We start from the raw sequence: 21674 nt of genomic DNA, 5'->3' as shown, positions 1-21674 counted from the left end.
AAAAGAGAAAAATGAAATGTATGCTGATGAATTAGAATTTAAAAATCGTATGAGTTAATAGAACTAATGTAGCAGAATTAAAGATTACTTTTTGGGAATTTTTAGGCCTTTATTCGTTGAGGACAGCTTAGACTTGAAAGGAGCGAGAGAGTGGGAATGACATGCAACAAAGGGCCGCAGGTCAGAGTCTAATCCGCTACTGCTGCGTAGTAAAACTCTATATATGGGCGCCTGCTCTACCCGGTGAGCTAACCAGGCGCCTAACGTGGTAGAATTAACTAGTAGAGTAATGCATTGTTTTTAAATGGCAGGGTCAAGACCTACTTGCTACGCAAATACTTCATATAAGAGTCATATGCATTTATTACGTCTCGTTTAGACAACTGTAACTCTTTGTATGTTGGATTGGATCAGCCATCACTATTATTTGTTGGCTTTCAATTCAAGTTGAGCTTTGATACCTTGACCTTTTTTCTACTGTTGGTTATGTTGTATTGTATATTTTGTATCTTATCACTTTTATTTTTTAGCTTGTTAAGCACTTTGGTCAACTATGGTTGTTTTTAAACGTGCTATAAAAAAAATATTTAACTGAACTGAACCAAACTAACCTCCAGTCCTGGGATCACAGTTGTTGCCATTGCCATTGCAATTACAGGGCCGACAACTTCCTCCTGGTGTCAGAGGATCGCCATAGTAACCAGGAGCACAACTATGGGAAAGAGAAATAAGTAAGAAAGAAATTAGAAATTATTATTATTATTATTATTATTATTATTATTATTATAAAGTATTTTGAAATACATAGTATATGCACAGGATTTGAACATCAGTGAATGGCCTAAAACCTTATATGTCTATGCAGACACTCACCTCTCACACCTGTTTCCAGTGTAGCCTGCTCTGCATATACACTCAAAGTCTCCAAATACCTCATTGCAACCTATTGCAAAACTGCAGATTGACAGAGATATGATTAAGTTCTTGAAATACACATTTCCATTTCATTATAGTTAATCTGTCTGTTTGTTTTTCACGCACTTCTTTGAAGGCACGCTGAATGGGCACGGGCAAACTCTGCATGTCCTCTGAGCCGCGTTTCCATAGTAACCTTCTTTGCAACGTTCACATCGATCCCCAGCCGTGTTGTACTGACAGTTCTGAAAATGACATAAAGTAGTCTTTAAAATACATGCAAACTATATGTGAAGAAGCGAAATACTGAATATGTATAAAAACCAAATTCAAGTACTGTGCTTGCACTGCAGCTAGCCTTTAACACGCATGGTATACTAACTCAACCAGACATCAAGTCTGTTATTACATTGAGGAATGCAATCGTCTAGGGGCAGAGAAAAAAAAAGACATGTCCCTGCCATTCCATCAAAGAGTGTGTTTGATAGACAGGGCAGAGAGAGTGTGTGTTCAGCCTTGTGTGTCCATTTGTCTTTGAGCTGTAAGGGTGTGGATCCATGTCTGCACACACAGGCCTGGTCTTGTGTGTCTTGTACAACAATAACACAACAGAGACGGCTGAGATTTTGAATTGAGTAAAGCCTCATCCTCCCATCAAGGGGAATATTGAGCAAGAGGGTCCCCATAACAGGAAATCAAGAAGAAAAAAGCCATATCAAATAGTGCTTCTGATGTGGCCCACAGATGTATCATGAAAGGTCTAGACTCTGATTAAACTGTGGCTCACACTGAAGTCAGCTGGGTGCAGTAATCACTCTTGGTTTTAGGTATACTATGTGTGGGTGTTTACTATATACCTGTGGTTGTGACATCCCTAATAAGAATTGAAGGTTAAGTGTATTTCTTACCAGGCATCTCCCTGTCCTCCCTTCACACTCATCAGCCAGACCGTTGCACTCACAGGGTACACAGCGGCCCAGGAAAGGCCCACTGCTATCTCTATAGTAACCAGGAGCACATTCCTGTAAAAAGAAAAAAGAAAAAAAGAAAATCATTTTGAATTTTTTTGAAAAAAACACTACTATGTTAAATGTTAATTAATATACCGCGATAGAGTACCTTTTTTAAATAAACAAATGTTTTGGGCTTATCCAGTGAATTAAATACGTAAAAAATGAAAGGTGGTCATTACATTAAGGAAAAAAATTATGTAAATTCTATATTGGTAAAGAGTATTCCTGCTCACTGATTTGTAACATTACATACCTAACAACTACAGTTATTAACAGCATAAATGTAAATAAAGATATTTCTATCTTCTTAGGTCATTTACCATAATATTGCCCAGCCTTGAATGATCCCATGTACAAATGTATAACACAATTATCACTGATGTTTAGCAGAGAGAACTTAGAAACTGTAGAAGCAGTAAAGCTACAAACTTGACCTCAAATGAGTGCATTGAAGAGCCAAAGTGTGCTCTTTCCTTTCAGAGATAACGCTCTTCAAGTCACTAACAATCCACACCTGTGACAGTGAGAAGTGTAACCTACAGCTAAGGTGAAACAACATCCCTTCCACATCAAGATAACTCACATGTTCGCAGATCTTTTACCTTAATCTGAAAACTGGAAGCACTGTCATTAACAGAAGGATAGCGAACTGTCTGTCCTCTGTCATTTACCAAGGGGTAGCGTACCCCCTGGGTACCTTCGTCATTCAATGATGGATACTCTATCTGCTGAGTTCCCTGATCATGAAGTGAAGGGTTCTGTATCCTTTGAGCCCATCTGTCATGGTGCCTGGCGTAGCGGGATTGCTCCCCTCTCTCTCGGGGCCTGTGGCCGGCGCAGCAAAGTCCAATTAAAGTCCAACACAGCAGGGTCTGTAACAAAACCCCTGTACGCCGCCGTCTATCCATATGCGTATCTGACATTCCTAACGTTTAGTCTGTGTGAAATAATGCTCCACTCTCCCCTGCTTCAGCCTCTTAAACACACATGCTCACACTCACATACACGTACAAAAAAGAGGACACGCCCCATCTCCTACCTGAGTCAGTCTTGCAGATCAGCATGAGTGTATGCAGGCACACAAGCACACACATGCAAGTGCTCTCTCTCTCTCTCTCTCTCTCTCTCTCTCTCTCTCACACACACACACACACACACACACACACACACACACACACACACACACACACACACACACACACATAAAACACACACACACACACACACACACACACAAACACACAAAATAGCTTGAGACACATCGACACTCAAGTGTTGGTGCATGCACAGACAGGAAATCCACTATTAGCACCTCCGAATAGAGGAAAAGAAAATTACAATATTACAATATTATAAATGTTGCAAGGGTGTGCTGACAAAACATTTACTTGGAAAAGCAAGCAAAATATGTATTAATATTCTGTAAAATGTTATTTGTGTGTGTGTGTGTGTGTGTGTGTGTGTGTGTGTGTGTGTGTGTGTGTGTGTGAGTGTGGTTTGTAACAGTGTTTGTGCAAGCATATGTGACAGAGGAAAGTCAGACAAACTCAGACAACACAAACAACAAACTCACACCTGAATCACGCTCCTTTAACACACGACAGACACAACTAGGTGTGTCGGGTGTACTGACACACACACACACATATTGCTAGTACACTCAGGCGAACTGACTCAGGTTTATGAGTTACAACGGTTTGCCAACTGCCACACCCCGTGTGTCAAGGCGAGGCACCTTGTCATACCGCCTCAGGGCACATATAATCAACTTCCTTTAAACACTCCCAATCTGAGTTTTGCTCATGTATACACACGGGTTGGTAACCACATCTATGGCAACAGTACTCCAACAAAAAAAAATCTTCATGTTACTGTTTTACTCCACTAATAAATGCTCTGTTACATTAAAACCCCTTTTAATTAGTGGTTACTACGTTCTCATTTTTTATTAATTAGCCTCTGTGGGCAAACCTGGTGCAATCATGTGTATACAAATCAGATCTGATAAACACAAACACAAATCAGCATCATTCTCATTCTAAAAATAATTGAAGTTTTTTCCTTGGCAACTAGATCATGGTTGTTTGCACTATGTTTCTGTGAGCTGTAGCCACGCCAGTGATTCTAGACGTATGATCACTAATTTAATGTCTGCGTGATTGTGCATCATATCCCAGCCCGGGGCATCACAATTTGGCTGTGAAGCTCTCCGGACGGAATTTTCCATGACATTCCATCCAAAGTGCCTCTGCTGATGAATTTTTCTTTAGGGAAAGGTTGTGTTACTTGTTCAGGCATGTCAGAACACCCTAAAAATATGAGAAGGAGGTCCAGCTCTTGAGAGATGACAATATTCCATTTTGATCAACACCTTGCTTCCTCCTCCTCCTCCTTGTTTATTCCACTGTTTCTCAGACCTGAAAAAATGATCCTAATTTCCCCAACCACAACCAACCAATCTACAAACCTATATATTATATAGTATAGTTTTCCAAATACTTTTTTGAGTATGGAAGTTTTTTTTCAGTATGGAGTCAATGCAGTCAGACCTTCCAAGATTTGTCTACACCCAAGACAGGATTCACTAACACGCAAAGTTTTTAACGATGCTACACTTGTCCATGCTAAATATGAGCTTGTTGTTTCTACGTACTGTATATCTGTTGTGTTTGTAACCTATGGAGTTCAGTAAATACTATTATTTAATTTTCAAAAAAGACACAGTAAGAGGATAATCATAAAATCATCTAGCATTTATCTATACACCTTTTTATTTAAAGAAAAATAAAGACAAAGCAGTATTGCGAGATATTTATTGGCCTTTAAACTCCTCACCTCACAGGAGTCTCCGGTGTACTGAGGGGGGCAGGAACAATCTTCAACAGTGTTTCCAGGACTACCAGTCCCTGTGATAGTCGCCCCCTCCAGGCCCACCTCCCCTATGCTGAGTCGCTGGGTCTGAGTAAAGTACAAGGCTCGGATTCTCAGGCCAACCAGACCAGCGAGGACCATCATCAGTTCCTCTCTGGAGACAGGCCTGTTGCTGACAGCATGGCGCCAGTTTCCCTGCAGACAACAGATCAGGTATTTTGTGAATAATTCTAAGAAATCTGTGTGGGGGAGACCTAAGTCAAAAATCATATTTCATTAGATTTCATATGATATAAAACAAGAAATACTATATATATAGTATTATCTGATATGTAGTTTATCTGTTTAACACTTGGATGCAGGGCAATGTATTTCAAGTACGACTGGCCATATCACTTACGGCCCTCTGACGATGAATCTTCATGGCTTTGGTGACTCCATGACCTTTTCTCTAGCACCATTATCAGGATAACTTGTACTTATCCCCAAAAATAACTAAATCTAATGGCAGATTGCTGCGAACTTTAAAAAGCACATGTACACTCCCCATTTTAAACATTCAAAGAATTTCCTACTAGCCCCATATTCTAGTCAACATCACACAAACATATCTTATAATCAAGATTTCCAAGAAATCAACTTATGGGTTTGAATGACCTCATAAATCACACTAAAAATATAAAAAATCAACAGTGTGTTGTTCATCCCCTACCAACACTTTCAAATCATATGGATGATTTAAAATCAAACAACAAACAAAGCCAAAGAAAAAGAAGGAACTGGTTTGTACTGTACCTCCAACAGCTGGACTCTGCCCTGGTACAGCCTGTCTGGAAGTGGGACTTGTAAAGCCATGTGGATAAGGGTCATATTTTGACCCTATAGGGGAAAATACAGAGATGGATAAATAAGCAGTTCTTCTGCCACTGATAAAAAAGAGGTATAAAGTTGAAGAGATAGTCAACGCTACGCACAGTGAGCACCACATCAGGTCTCCTGTCTAGGGGAGTCATGCCCTCGCTGGGAATCCCAAAGGATTTGGACTGGTAGGTGAGGAAACCACCATAAGACGACACCTAAGAGAGAGGGACAAAGCCCAAATATCTGTCAGCTTAACTGAAAGGACTGCAGACATGAACAAATGAGCTTAAATGAAATTCTGTAACTCTGCAACCTGGGTCTTATTTCACAATTAATAGTCAAGGCCATCATTTCTATTGGTTTATGATAGTATTGTATCTTTTAATGTAATTATTAAAATTGTATGGACAGTGCAACATTTCTAAAATGGAGTGCATAAAAGCAAAAGGAGATAATGCCAAAGAAAAAAAATGTAACTGAATTATTAGAACCAAACTATTTGGAAGTAAAAACCCACCTGTGTACAACTAGTCTGACAGGAAGGAGATAGTTATGGAAACTATCACTATATGGTAACAATGGTAAATACAGAAAGGTAACTTAAAAATATTTTTTTCTTCCAGATGAGTCATTTAAATTAAACAGTTTAAAGTGGGAATACAGCCAGATTGCTTATGTTAGCAAGTTCAATTTTCTTTTAATATTACATTTATTTTGGCTTTTTTCTTTTTTATAAAAGCCATATGAATCTACTAATCTGGAAATATTGTATTTGTTTCCATATTTAAACTGTCACGGTGTTCTCTCCGTTTGATGACTCACCCTGTCTCCCAGGTAAGATGATGGTGCCACCCAGTGTAGCGTTTGAACTGTGGGAGGAAGCTCCTGGATGTCTGCCACCACTGTGTTACTAGCTGTGTTCAGCACAGAGGTAACCTCCTCCTGGTCGGGGCTTTCCAAACGCCAGGCCCACATCTCAACAAACTTACAACAGGGAGTATTTAAAGTGAATAATAATAAGTGATAATAGGCTCTGTAACATATAAATATACACATAATGTTACAACCAAACAAACAAACAGAGATGAATGAGATGAACAGAATGTACCCATATTCCAATGAAACCACCAATATGCAATTGTAATGATGTTGTTCACCACATAGCTGCTATCAGCCAGAAAGCTCAGCAGGCATGACAATTCCATAGGTATTTATAGACAAGCAGGGGCACGAAAAGCAAACACACCTTCCCCCTGCGTTTGCTGGAGCTCTGACACTGGTCTGTCGCTCCGAAGCAAAAGCACTTGGTACAGCCATGAGGGTTAGAGGGGTCAAAATAGAAGGAACCTTCCCGACAGGTATCACACTTGACGCCAGCAACATTTCTCTATAAACATAGCAGTAATAATAGAGAGAAAGTCAGAGCAAGGAAAACTAAAGTTTTTAAATCAGCAATTTGATGCAATGAACTCACCTTGCAGAGACACCTCCCTGTGTCTGGGTGGCAGATGTCAGGTGTGACGCCACCTTGGTTACAGTTACAAGGTACACAGTCGGGGAAGCGATAATAACCTGCAGCACAGCGATCACACTGTCGGCCACCAATCCTAGGCTTGCAACTACAGAAGAATACACAGTGACAGTATCTTTAGTCAAAATCTGGATGTGATTTTACAGTCATCACCGAGTGAGTATGCAGACTCTAGGTGATGTGGGCACACCATGTTGCTTGAAGGACCTTCTTAAAGTTGTTTGAAGTATATTTTTAATATAAACGGGTCGTCAGGGATTTAGAGGGGCGTAGTTCCTTCCCAGCATTTTCCCAAAGTCCACTATCATCGCTTTAGTTTTGCTGACATTCATGAGTAAGTTGTTTGCCTGACACCAGTGGGACAGGTCCTCTACTTCTTTCAGGTAGGCCTTATCATTGGTGTCTGTGATCAGACTAAATATTGTCTATAACAATAGTATAGTAGTTAGTTGTAGTTGTTTTACACGAGGGAAAATGAAAGAAATGTGTAGAACACAGATTTTCAAAGTGTTTTAAGCCAAGAACCCCTTAACTGAAATACAGACGGAGCTGGGACCCCCACTACCTATATTGTGTAAAAATAAATAGCATATTAAACTTGGCCTACAATAACGTGTAGGGAGGCCTAAAGCCTTTATACATACCTTATTTTAATAGAATATTAATTAAAATTAATTGTTGCCATGATTTCATACATCATGATTTAATGTTAAACATGTGGCACAATGAATCCTAAGAATGAACTGTATCTGTGGATGGCTACCTTACCTATAGGACAGTAAGAGCAGTTTTTTGGTGATAATTTTACCAAAGTAATTTTGGTAGTAATCCTGCTGTAACTCTGAGGACCCTAGTTGTTCCACATCCCCTGTAGAAGATCTCTGGTGTAGAATACTGTGTTTAATTTATCCCTTCTCACTAATAAACGCTAACCTCCAATCGTAATAAGTGCACATCCTTGTAGGAAGTAGGTTTCCACTTGCCTACACTGTCCGGTGGTTCGGTCACAGTCAGGCCTTGTGTTGTCTTTGATGCCTTTTGGGGAGCATTCACAGCCTTCACAGCCCAGCAACGGGTGATAGCTGAACGTCTGACTCTGGCACACATCACAGGCTGGTCTGACTGTCTGAGGAGGGCAGATACAGCGTCCTGTCACCTCGTCACACAGTCGGCTGCCACACTCACACGCTGCAGAAGGAGGAGAGGGGATATCAAATACACTTTAAACTTACTAGAGGTTAGACAGCGGCAAACTCTCACATTTCAACCGGCACAAGTCAGAAGTAAGCATTCACTCACGTCTGCAGTAGGGAAAGCCGTAGTATCCCGTGGCACACTTTGTGCACTGACGACCGATGACATGCTGTCTGCAGGGACACTGTCCTCCAACCGGATCACAAGTGGTTCCTGTAGAGCCAGACTTGTCACAGTTGCAAGGCAGAGCTCCGTCATTATAGGCTGCTACAAGAGATCGGGCAGAGTCTCTGCAGAACTGAGGAGAAGTTCTCAGGCTGAGGACAGAAAAATTTAATTAAATGCTTTCAAATACAAATGTGGTTTTATACTCTATTATTACAGCTAGAGGGCACCATTTCCAAAACTTACACTGTATTGTTTGTTATTGTAAAACTGCTGCACTGTGGGATATGTTATTTTAGATTACTGGCCTGAAAAACTCTACCAAACCATCAATGTATCACATCTTTTTAAAGAGAAGAGCTTATAAACACAGAAAGAAAGAAAAGCTTGTTTCACAAACATGGTGGATACTTACTCAATAAAAAATCCTTCTCCTCTACATTGTTGTATGAAATCTGCAGATTTATCCAGTGGCTTCTCTTTCAGGAGATCTGGGGTGTAACTGCTATCGGGAACCAACAAGATATAATCCTATACAAAGGAAACAACATGACAAATGATAAAAACACACAATCTCAACAGAAACTTCCAGTTTGTTTTGTTTGGTGCTTAATATATTCACAGTATGATGCAGAGTGATAAACAGATACATGGAGAATTTTAAGTGTTTTAGCCACATTCTTCTACTTGATTTTATCTGAAGAAGGGAAAGTAAAGCAAGGCAACAACGGGCAAGCAAAACAGGTTGGGAAGCTAAGCCTTTAGAAAGCTGTGTGGGGCTGCCAGGTAGAATACAGTCCCTTCATTGTTGTTATTGGGGATATGGCATAACACCGAGGAGCGAGGACCTCAGCATGCCAGGTACTCAACCTGACTAACTCCAGTACAAACCCAAACTTTAAACCTGCAGACTTTACACAGAAGCATGTCTCACAAACTTATTGCCACATTTCTATCATTTAATACTCATTTAATTTAGTGTGTAAACACAATGTGGACAGTGTTTGACTTGGCCACCAACCAGAAGAAGTGTCTTCTTAGGTGGCACGATCACAGAGATGGTGGGCAGCTGCCAAGAATTCTGGTCAAAGTCAAGTGCAATGCGCCCATCAGCAATCACAACCTCCCTGCAGCCTGAGACCGCAGGGCAGAAGGATGCATTTATTGAACCTGTAAGAGAAGAGCAGAGTTAAAGTTGAGTAGAGAAAGAGGAAGAAATGCTAGCATGCTGCACAACTATCCATCCATCCACTAAAGCCATATAGGGAAGTGTGTCCAAATCCTTTGAACATCTTGTCATGGCCCCAGGGACTTAATCTGCTCTTGGAGGAATCACCTGCTCACAGAGAAGGCTTTCCCAGTCCCTGCCTGAATAACCATGCTTATATCAAATGGGAGCCAATTAACTTTTGAATATGATTTCATTGGACAGGAGTCAGTCTACCTCTTCCTTCACCACACTCACCCTTCCACTCACGCCCTGCGTCCACTCGGACCTCTACGGGGAAGGACGTATGTTCAGCCTGGTGATAATGGACCACGACCACATACGAGCCCGGGATGGGCACTATGGGAGTGAAATGGATCTCCGTCTGGAAAAAGAGGTGTAAGCTTTGGAGTCAAACAGTCGAGGTGAAATTGAAAATGAATGTAAGGGCAGAGGCATTTTGTTCATTGAATGTCTCCAACTCCTAGCACCAGGGTCAAGTCCAGAAAAGCTCAAATTATTCAACAAGGTTTTTACCTGAGGGAATTTAAGCAGCATCCCATCACTCTGAGGTTCACTGACATGGAACACCCCCGTCTGTCGTCTTCGTCTCCAATCCTCATTCTCTCCTCGTTGGGGAGAAACAGCTGGTGTCGAAGATAGCTGTCCATCACGGGCAGCATACAAAATCCAGGCTGAGGCTGGCTTGTCAAATCGCGTCAGAACGCAGTGCCGGCTGGAAACAGTAAACAGCAACAATATGTTATTACTTAAAGCCTGTTGATAGTGTTTGCCAAGTGCTATTGTAGCAGAACAATGTGGGGGCAGTGGCCAGACACAGGTTGTGACCAACTCTAATCACCAATAATCCTTTTTAAATCTTGAAATCCTCTGGTTATCACACACTATCTCATCAATGTGGAGAAATCCTGACATCACACACTAAATATAGAAAAGTCTATAGTCTAAGAAAAGCTTTAAAGGCAAACACTGCCTTCTTCCTAATACTACCTTCAATAATTGGTCAAACTTACTTCAAATTTCTCTATTGGTCAAATGTATTCTTTTCTTTCCAGATTCAGAAACTGTAAAAATGTAAAAGAAAATCCTGTTCAAATTGTTTCCTACTTTTAAGAACATCTAATATTCTGTAAAATAGTACTAACTTACTATTTCTTTTTGTGACATATCTTTCTTGATTGGGAAGGCTTTTTCTACACTGTTCAGAATTGATTTACACAGTAAATAACGGGACAGCACACTGACAGCTGCAAAAACGTGTAACTGTAATATCTAACCTGGTAATTAGGTACAGAGTAGGAGTAAATTAGGTGTGACAGAGTGAAAGTGGAGTTTGACCCTTCAGCCTCAGCTCAGCAGCCTTAGGTAAATAAGCTTACACATCTGGAGAGATGTGTGCAATGACACCTGGAAAACAAATGTGTGTCTGCTGCATAATTAATGTGGTGTAGTCAAGGTGGCTAACCTGTCCTCAGTGAAGCGGCCATGAGTGGATACACACAGCACCTTTGGGTCTACATACTCCATGGAGAACTCTTCTGCAGGGACTGCATACACTTTATACTACAGAGAGAAACAAATGTATTTTAAATTCCATTGCTGCCATCTACATATTGAGCAATTATGCATCTTCTGTGGAAACATTTCCCTCACCAGCAGAAATGATGTAGTAGACGTTTGCAGTAGAAGCTCTGTCTTGTGAGTAAGCTGCAACACCGTCACCTGACTATTGCTGTCCACTGCCACACTCCGACACAAAAAGCTGCAAGTGACATACAAGAGCTGAAAACATTCATTTTCTGCAACTTTCTATTTCTAAAACGTTATTATGTTGTCCACATTGTAAAGACATAAATCAACAAAATACTATTTTGAAAGCATCCAAAAACAGGCCTCACCTGTAGGCGCAGCTGTAAATGTTGGCCCTGGCTGGGATCTGGCCACCTGACTGGTCACTGATGAGTATGTTGACATTCTGGACAGTGTCCACCTCGCTGGCGTACTCCAGGACAAGAGCATATTGGCCAGGACGAGGTACGCGTAGACTGAGTTGGAGCTGCGACTACAGGACACAGATCATACAAAGTCTTTTTAGTTTATTTTAATGAACTCCAACAAAAGGAAAAACTACTTAAACGGATGGAAATACAAAAAGGTCCACGGTGCTCAGGAAGTTCAGTCAGATGTTTGAAGGAGCTATTTGGGGTCGGGAATTCAATTAAGTATAGAAAAAAAGAAATCTAAGACGGTCTTCTTCAAAATTATTTAAAAGCCTGTGTTTTACTGGCTAAAATAAAGGCTTTATAACCAACTTTGTATCATAATAACCTTGGTAGTATGTGTACATTAACTATGTTAAATGTCCCTGTTTCTTATCAGTGCCCAGATCTCTCTACTGACAGGCCAAATTGTCCTTTCACATATAGACACAACCTTCGGTTACTGCCTATTTCTTGTTAAATTGTTTTCAGAAACATTTTTCAGCCTACAGTTTAACTGTAAGATGAGATGGTTTGTTACCAGTCGTCCGGCATACTGATTCTGTGACGTGCACGCAATACATCACTCACCAGCAGGAGCTTTTATTATTTCGGTGTGGCGCAGTGCATTCTGGTAGTTTTCTACATTTTAAGTGAAAGAGAACACCACAGCCCCTTTTCTCTGTTTTTTTTCTGGCCATGTAGCACTAATTTGAAAAACATAAAAGCATTTGCACCATTCTACTGTATAGAGAGCCTACTTTTATAAAACGACCCTCTTTCAAGCAGTACAATAATTCTTTAAGGGAGGTAAATAAAGCAATCAGTAAAATATTTTAAAAGCATATTCAAATACTGACTTAAAGCTTTTAGCCTTAGCCTTAGCTAGCCTTAGCTAATTGGAAAGTAGCTCCACAGTCCTGATGCCAAAAGTCCAATCACCTGCTTTCATTCTGGACTTTGAAATAGCAGATGAAAACCTGCCAATGGACCTCAGTTTATTATAGCTTTATCGTCAACTTACTCGTGCTTTAAAGGTACAGTGTTGAAACCAAACTGAAAATCCAATAGTACATGGTTAAAACTCTGTTTGCAGGCTTACTACCTGTCTGTCACTGAGAGCGGCCATTTCAGGGTGATCTGGGGTGGGACGGCGCACACGAGACTGCCTCCTCTTGCGCCCGCTGCGGCTGGACAGTTTCCCTTGAGAGCCCAGTGCAGAGCTGAAGCCATCCATGGCAACATGCTTATACAGGAGACAGCTGAGACAGATGCATGCATGAATAGGCAGAATCAGCAAGAACAATGAGAGGTAATTACACAATCGTCCTTTTTTAGTTGACATGGAGCCAAGTCTAACATTGATTAGCATTCTAGTTAATGCAAGAAATATTTTGGGATTGTTGGTTGCTATCCATTTTGTATACTTTCTGCTAACGTAGTGCATAGTACTTCAACAATTCCTCTCCTTTCCCTTTGGCATGTAGTAAATCATCTGTATATTATAAATTAAATACTCTACTATTATAAAATACCTGTACATTTTAACCCACATACGTATCATGATAGCTTTCTGTAGGATGTTGGGTTACCAAGCCAATAATTGTATTAGAAAAGTTGAGGTGTGAGTGTGGTATGAAAAAAATGATGGATGTCTATGACAAGAAATGTTACCTATGCATGAGTCTTAAGTATGAAACAGGAACACACCTCAACAATTCTCAACAGAAATGTTAAATACTTACTTTGTATCTCTGTTGACAGTGGGTAAGTATGTGCAGGGCTGGGTAATTTTCTCCTGCAGTAAAGGTGCCTCATAGTAATCCTGGGGCAGCAGCACTAAATAGTCCTGGAGTGTGAGAGTGACACTGTGTACTTTAATATTCAGTCTATTGTATGTTTGATATTTGATATGTTTGATAAAGAACAGAAGACTCCAATTCATTTCTACATCATCGTCTTCCTAATGACAGCTACAATAATGGGAGAAGTGGTTACAGATAATGGATGGATTGATGTCTGCCTTGTAAACTCACCAGCAGAAGCCCCTCTGCCCTTATGTGAATGATCCATTTCCCAGGGGTCAATACAAAGGGCTCAGCAAAGCCCTCTCCTGGGACAGTGAGGAAGGATGGGGAGGGACTCCTAGGGAATATTACTTCCTTACTCTGGTCTGACCCTGAAGAACAGCAAGCAGAAATATCAGTTGTGTTACACATTATCAGTTGACAGGTGGGACACCATCAGCAAAAGACACATCATGCACTAAGCATACATATACTGTAGATGACAAAAAGGAAATGGGTTGTTTAACGTATTTCTTCGATGTTGGGTTAGATTTGACAATATAAATGTTCATGAAATGTAAGAGCTTATTGAATGTCAGAGGCAACCTCACCTGCAGTGCCTTTGTTATTGGTAGCCTTGATGCTACCTGTCACGCTGGTGCTGCTCGGGTTAGTGAACCGCAGAATCACACGGAATAAGTGCTGCCTCTCACCTTTTGGGTCAACATGCACTGTTACTCTGACTTCACTCTGCAGGGACGAGAGTGACACAAAGCTGATTGCAATGGTGAGGGTTTGAGTATACGATGAAGGTATAATGTTAAGAGAATGGTTCAAAATCATGTCAGGTGGGCAGAGAACTTAAGCAGAGAGAGCGGGTTAATCAACAGAGAGCAAGCAAGGTGAAGAGAGGAAAGTACAGCCAAAGGATGGCAGGCCCTTCACTTACAGTCACAGCAAGACTGAAAACCCGCTTCGTCCACCACCAAAATCCTTGCTCTCACTCGTGCTCTCCCCTTTCTTTGGGGGGTTGAGTAGCGCAAAATAATATGGAAAGGGCCAGGAAAGCCAAGGGTAAGCATGAGGATCACCTCCGGCTGAAGAGAAACAGTGTAAGTTCTAAGAGAGCTGGGGCCAGATGCATACAACTCTGTGTAGGTCAATGACTTAAATGTTGAGTACGCACAAAAACTGAAATATGCATGTGCATAATTTTTTGTCTGAAGATTGCACGTTGCAAAGATGCACGTTTGCTTGATTTTGATGAATCTCAATTACTGTGGAGATCGGTGCACATGCACAAGCCTCATTTCCACTCTCACGGGTAGCCTTAAAAGGATGTAGAGAACACCCTAAACATCTGTTTGCACATCAATACATTCTCACCACACATTCTTCCTTTGTAAATATCAGTTTATGTAAGGGAAAAGGCATATGCATGGTTTTTGTGCGTACCCATCGTTACTATACGTCTGGCCCCCGGTGTCCACAATCCCACATCAGCCCTCATATAATATTGTGATTGTGTGCTTTAAGCAGGAATATCAGGGCAGAAGTAAAAGCAAAACATTCATGGTGGCATGAGAAAAGACTGAAAAAGAATGCTATAAGGTTGTTGAAATGGCAGATATTTCCAAAAAACTGCTTGGCCATACTGTAATTTATAAGAATAATCACATTTGTGAATCAAATATATCATGGTAGCAATGTAAATATGTACAAACCTGTGCAGGAGACATTACAGCATAACCTTTCCAGCTGAAATCTGGGAACTCTTGGGAGTTATAACCAAAGCGGACGGGTCTGGCATTTGGCGTAGTGCCATCCTCGACCTCAAACTTCAGTTGATGGAGAGTGGGGAAATAGTAACTTGGTGCTGGCCTACAAGGGGCATGGGAATTTGATGAAAACTTTGTTCTATTTGCATAAGAGAAAAACATTTAATGTTACCTTTTGCCTGAATCCTAACATTTTTTAAAGCATTATAATTATCTTACTCAGTGCATTCACGGCCAACTACATTCTTCCGACACCAACACTGTCCCGACATCTCATCGCACGCCATGCCAATGGCACCACCTACATCACACTGACAACCTGTCAGGGAGAGTAAAAGTCATTATTTGTGAGTGTGTACACTCACAAATGTGTACTGACCACATCCGGAGTACACTTATACGGTATATCACTGCAACACCTCTGTTGAGGGTAACAACCTGCATGTTTATCCATTATTCCTCTTATTATCATATGCTGTAGTGCCATAGTTAACAGCAGATACTATGTAAGTGAGATGTGGAGTTAGTTTGGTTAAGAAGATTGTCTTACCTTGACAGCCAAAATACTGCTTTTTCTGCAGCAGGAAGTATCCATCTTTACAGGTTTCACATGCATGTCCACATGCATTAGGTTTACAGTGGCACTGTCCACTTATCTAAACAAACAGATAATCAGGAGAATACAAGACAAACAAAACTGTGGCTAAGCCATTCATTCAAAACTCGGTACGAAAACAGTTTCATCTGAATCACAATTTGATTAATAGATGTGTATCAGTCACTACAGGTAATACTCACCTGTTCACACTCTCCAACACCACTCAGGGTCCCTTTCACATCACACCGACACTCTGGTATGAGACAGAGTCAGAGAGAGAGATGGGGGGAGAGGTCATGAAAGTATAAAGGTGGATCTGTTGTGAATAGACTCTGATTGCAGGATTTTGTTACTTTCATGGGTGAAACACAACAGCACAAAACCCCACAATCTTCACAGATCTGCACATCAAAGGTCCAGAGGAGCTTTACTGCCACAGCTTGCTTTCAAAAACTTCACCTTAATATCCGGCCACAGTCCACCAGAGGCATTCTTGGGATATTAAAAGTTCTTTTTTCCCTTTTGTACTTGTCTCCAGGCACTGTGGTAGTGACGACATTCTTGTTCTGTATCATTAGACAGGTTGCTGGCAGCCTGAAGCTGTTCCCTCTCTGGCTGAACAATGGGAGCCACCATATTAGTTCGAAAATCAAGGATTTTCAGAAGATTAAGACTAAGATTAAGAGTTATTTTTGTCTGGGTGTAGAAGTCCAGAGGTATTGTTTTTAATGTGCCACTAGGTACTTATTACCACAAAGTTACAGAATGAAATCTTACAGGTTTTGCTTGCAGCTCCACACTCACAGCAGTTAACAGGAATTTGCCTTTATTTCTGTGTTTTTCCAAAGCTCCCCTCTTAGGGACAGGAAGGCAGATCAGACCTTGTTGACAGGGTTTTGTTGACATATCCACTGTGTGAAAGGGGCCAAGAACCATATCAGTGCCTTGTCAGATTGCTACTAATTCAATGCAGGGGAAAAAATGGGGTCAGTGATCCGAACTACGGGTAATACTCCTTGAGAAAATGAATTAGACAGGGGCACTTTTGGAAGACAGGAGGTCTACTAAGTATTTCCTTTTTTCCTATTTTCTCACATCACTCACAAAATTACTTCACCACACTATTTTAGACTTCCAGTCACTTACCTACACAACCACTAGAGGTGTCTGGATTTAGTTTCCAGTAGAGAGGTTTACACCTGTCACACAGAGTTCCCTCCACGTTTGCTAGGCAGCGGCAGGAGCCCTGAAACAACAGATAAGGAATCTAAGGACTGTTGAAACCAGTAACTACTGTTAAATGCCAGGTTATATTTGTTTCAAATCTAAAATGATTGAAATCAGTCACAAGCGCCTACATGTACTGAAATTTAAACTTTTTCTTTTTTTTTTCAAACATAGGATATGTTCAAAAATAGAGTCCACCATCCAGAAACTCGTTGTTGTTTTTCTTCCTCTTTAAAGCTTGAATGTGTCACTTTTTGATATTAATGACAGCCTTCACGTTTAACCCCTGTATTGTCTTCACTTTCGGGACCCTCTCATATCCCTCGGGTCAAATTGACCCGGGACTTATATTGGGTTTTAAAAACAATTCTGAAATAAAATTTTACTTCATAATCTATTAACAAATGTTGTCTTTATCTCAATTTCAAACAATTGAGATAACCTACATGTTTAGAGAATGCAATCAGTCTCTACTAGAACACAATTAAAAGTGGAAGTGTGATTCGTTTTCCACTATGTGATCCTTCTTATCTTGGAAAAAACATAAGTGGTCATATCCAGAATAATTTTCTGAATTGAGTCAAGAATACATGTTTATTACAGGTAAACAAAATGTAACTTGTACAATTTTTCTTCTTGTAAAAATTTGAAATGGGTCAATTTGACCCGAATACCATTCAAGGGTTAAGACCATTGCTTTGTTGATACAAAGCTAATTTTGACTATAAGCGTCACAAAACTCTCTCTGTATTTCTCATTCAAACTGGTGTCGTCTGACAACTTTCACGCTCAGAAAAATGGAGTGAAGATAATTTCCTTTTCTGAAGAGTCCATCATGTTTTTTTAATCATCTGTGTCCTTCTTGGCTACTAGTAACCGCATCATTCTTTAGAATTCTTCATGACACACTATAGCTTCTAACATGCAAAAACACACAACAAATATCAAACATTTGTCCACTTTATACTACTAAACTATCTAATTGTTTTTAATAATACATTTTATTTATTTTGAACAGAATCATTTTAGGAACAGTGTACTTAATACATGTCTTCCATCAGGAAGAATATCATCACAAACTCATAATTGTCATTTCACGATAAGTTGTACTGTTATGAATCCTTTCCTCAGGAGGCTGAGTTCCTATTTTCTTAATGAACGCTTGGTCACTGCCAACATGCCATCAGTCCTCAACCGGGTCTCTGTCAGAAAAGTAGCTAAACATGAACACTAAATCTTCCACACAAAACTAAAACCCAGGTAACCCAGGTAAGGCACACCCAAACTTTAACAGAAAATTATTAAAATACACTTTGGCTAGGACAGAAACTGTTCAGAACATATATCTTTTCCATGGGCCTTTGCACCGCTTCGGTGCAGAACAGTTCCAATGACCCCGTCCCTCCCATGCAGAAACTTAAAGCAACACTAGAGAACTTTTTGTAAATTAAAACAATGTTTCCAAAATCATATCAGTGGTTCATCAACTTGTAACAGGATGAACAGCACTTCTGCCTTTGCTTTGCGGCTCTTTACCGGCTTTAACCTCACCATGCAAGTTTGCCAGATCAGATAGCAAATCTGTAGTTTGAATGAGACATAATGGGACAATTCCACTTCCAACCTGGAGGGGGACTGAAGCGGTAAAAAGTTCTCTAGTGTTGCTTTAAAGCTTTATTGAGTAAATTTTGGATATTAACGAATGTCTATTACATTGAAGCATTGCCAAATGAGTTGCTACAAAGAGGAATAAGACCATCAGCTCCACGCAACGCTCTCTGTAATTTTAGTATGGCTGTGTTCAGAAGATTGTGGAATCTGGTGACTTTCCCGCGCAGAAACTCGAGCAAAGATAATTACCTGCGTAGAGGGGGACGGGTTGTCAAGGAATGGTTGTAGGACGCGCCCGCAGTATTGTTGTCATTACTTGGAATTCCTCATGGGGGCGGCAGAAACTACACAATATAGCTTTAAAATGAAAGGAAGTCTCTTTTCCTTTTTTTTTTACATTCCAGGGAAAAACACTTCCTTGTAAAATCTCCTGGAAGATATTTGAGCAGCACCGCTATATGTTATGAGTTATACATCTTGTGGGTAATGTACCAAAGGGCCCAGTGTTAGATTTAGACAGTTTACTTTGGTTATCAAGGCTAAAAAAAAACATGATCAAGGTTTGGCTTTGGTAAACAAAGAGGTTAATGGAGAGTAACATACCGTTCGAGGATCAGTGGCCTCAGTTCCTGCTTGGTTACACACACTGATGGGGGCTGGAAGCACAAAATGAATCCACAACAAAGTCAAAAACTTTAGTAAATTGTATTGTATTGCTGTATTGCTACTTCCTCCAGCGGACTTTCAAGCATGGCTTAAAGGTAGTAAAATATTTTATCAAGTGACCATTGGTCAATACCATCGGTCTAACTGCTGCTCCCAATATGACTTAATTCATGAGTATGACGGTTCCTGGTGTGGTTACCTGAGCACTGGGGGAACCTGAGTCCAGAAGCACAGCGGTCGCACTGCTGGCCCACCACCCCTGGGAGACACAGACACTGACCCGACAGTGGGTTGCATAAGCTGCCGTATGAGCCTTCCTGTGAACATTGGCAGACTGGGGACAGAAACAAGTTGAAGTAAGAACTTCAAATGCAAGCCTGTAGTTTTATCATCATAAGGGTTAGGTGTATACTGTGGAATGTACAGTATATGTGCATTTGATGTACTGTATATGTATGGGTATGTGTGGGATATGCGTCTATACATGTGTATCTCTGCCTTTCTCATATTTTTTTAAATTCTAGCTATCTTATTTATGTATCGTATTTTAAAATGATATATAAATGCAGTTTTTAGCTGCTGATTAGATTAGATTAGATTAGATAATACTTAATTCATCCCACAGTGGGGGAAATCCATAATTACAGCCGCAGCGGTTTTCTACAGTAAAAGAAAAAATCGGTTTCTATGTTTGTTTTCATGGTGGTCCGATGCAATTTTATTTGGTTCTACACTGCACTTCCCAAAGTTTTTTTGGAATGACAATAAAATGAATCTTGAATCCGGTATGAAAACATTGTTTAAAATGAATCTTTAAAATGTTTTTTTTTCTGTTTTCCAGAATCTGATTTCCTGCCGTGATTCCCAGTTGTCTATTCTTGGGAATATGATTCCCTAAAAGGAAAAAGTCCATATATTTCTCATGCTCCAGCTTTCTGTGAAACGTTGTGTCATGCAGAATACATTAACAAATAAATGCGGATGGTAAGATTAGACTGAACGGGATACTGTGGGAGAAGGAGCATGTCTGTTCCACAGAGTCATGAGAAGAGGCCACCGTAAAGCCCAGTGAAACCACCAGCATATCTTTTTCCACTAGCACTAAGATCTCATGCACCCAACTGATTTATCTGTTGTGATAAGAGGGATCAAAGCCACTCACCAGCACAGTCTGGGTATCCATAGTAGCCTGGTGCACATTCGTCACAATCCTGTCCCACATAGTTAGGAAAGCAAACACACTGGCCATTTGGACTGCACACACCGTCAGCCACACCAGCCCCATCACAGACACACTCTGGAGGAAGAGAAAAAGGGTCATGAGCTGCTGCTTTTGCAAATTTGCACAGTTAGACACTCCTTACTTCTCATTAGAATCAAAATGATCAGTTATGGTTCAGTTTTTATCTGCATAGGGCTGCAGGGTTCCTTAAAATTGTTTGCAGATAAATTGAAAAAACATTCATTTATATTAACATTGTGCTATTGATGACATTTCAACTGGTGAAAATATAGATTCTGTTAGTCTGGGTTCCTCAGGAAGTCATTTTAGATCCTCAAAGTTCAAGTGTCAAAAGTCTTAAGCATGGAGTTTAAAATGACGAAAGACCTAGCCCTGCTTGAAGTGTACTTGGTCCAGAAACTAGTGCAAGCATGTTAATACAGACAAAGGGACAGTTTTGTCTAACAATAAAGCAAAAGCTTGCTGGACAAACTTTTCAAATTCTACACCAACCCTTACTGTTTATCTGCAATTAGTCCAGAAATATTACTACTGCCATATCGAAACAAATCCCCATTTCCTTTTGTGACATGCTGTCTTTGTGTACATGTACATCATAACCTCTTGTGGCAATCAAAAAATAAAAAATAAAGGTCAGGTTTAATAATTATTCATTCTCACCCCGGCAGTTTGGGAAGGAGTGGTATCCTTGGCGACAGCGGTCGCATTGCTCCCCCTCCACACCCTGACGGCACAGGCAGCGGCCTGAAGCATCGCACACCCCATACGCTGTCCCTCTGTAGTCACATATACACTCTGTGCACACAACAATAAAACAATAAAAGTAAACCAAATGAATCCTAGCTAATATTAATTCCAATGAGTAACCCAGTTGAACCCTGAAGCCTGCTTATAACTGAGACTAAGCTCTTTCTTTGGTCCAGCTGAATAACAGGGAATGACAAATACTTCCGTCAATTGAGCTATTCTCATATTGTGGCACACAGTGGCACAGCAACACTGGTGCT

General features: G+C 40.5%; 1 protein-coding gene across 1 annotated transcript in view; it reads right to left on the bottom strand.

The window, feature by feature from the left end:
• LOC116698492 (laminin subunit alpha-3-like) overlaps positions 1 to 21674 on the bottom strand; it is a 58039-nt gene that overhangs the window by 15528 nt on the left and 20837 nt on the right. The window contains 32 exon segments of the mRNA XM_032530426.1: positions 612 to 712; positions 874 to 954; positions 1042 to 1160; positions 1824 to 1937; positions 4764 to 4994; positions 5595 to 5678; positions 5774 to 5875; positions 6483 to 6644; positions 6907 to 7047; positions 7135 to 7279; positions 8175 to 8379; positions 8491 to 8702; positions 8966 to 9081; positions 9572 to 9720; positions 10016 to 10142; positions 10295 to 10493; positions 11244 to 11341; positions 11432 to 11540; positions 11677 to 11840; positions 12863 to 13019; positions 13503 to 13606; positions 13794 to 13936; positions 14156 to 14294; positions 15269 to 15425; positions 15542 to 15641; positions 15873 to 15978; positions 16121 to 16173; positions 17067 to 17166; positions 19362 to 19414; positions 19624 to 19758; positions 20587 to 20721; positions 21328 to 21462. Coding sequence (XP_032386317.1) covers positions 612 to 712; positions 874 to 954; positions 1042 to 1160; positions 1824 to 1937; positions 4764 to 4994; positions 5595 to 5678; positions 5774 to 5875; positions 6483 to 6644; positions 6907 to 7047; positions 7135 to 7279; positions 8175 to 8379; positions 8491 to 8702; positions 8966 to 9081; positions 9572 to 9720; positions 10016 to 10142; positions 10295 to 10493; positions 11244 to 11341; positions 11432 to 11540; positions 11677 to 11840; positions 12863 to 13019; positions 13503 to 13606; positions 13794 to 13936; positions 14156 to 14294; positions 15269 to 15425; positions 15542 to 15641; positions 15873 to 15978; positions 16121 to 16173; positions 17067 to 17166; positions 19362 to 19414; positions 19624 to 19758; positions 20587 to 20721; positions 21328 to 21462 — 4176 coding nt within the window.

The sequence above is a fragment of the Etheostoma spectabile genome, chromosome 12 (genome assembly GCF_008692095.1).
Source record: "Etheostoma spectabile isolate EspeVRDwgs_2016 chromosome 12, UIUC_Espe_1.0, whole genome shotgun sequence".
In the NCBI taxonomy this organism is placed as follows: Eukaryota; Metazoa; Chordata; class Actinopteri; order Perciformes; family Percidae; genus Etheostoma; species Etheostoma spectabile.
This window is presented reverse-complemented; position numbering and strand designations above follow the sequence as displayed.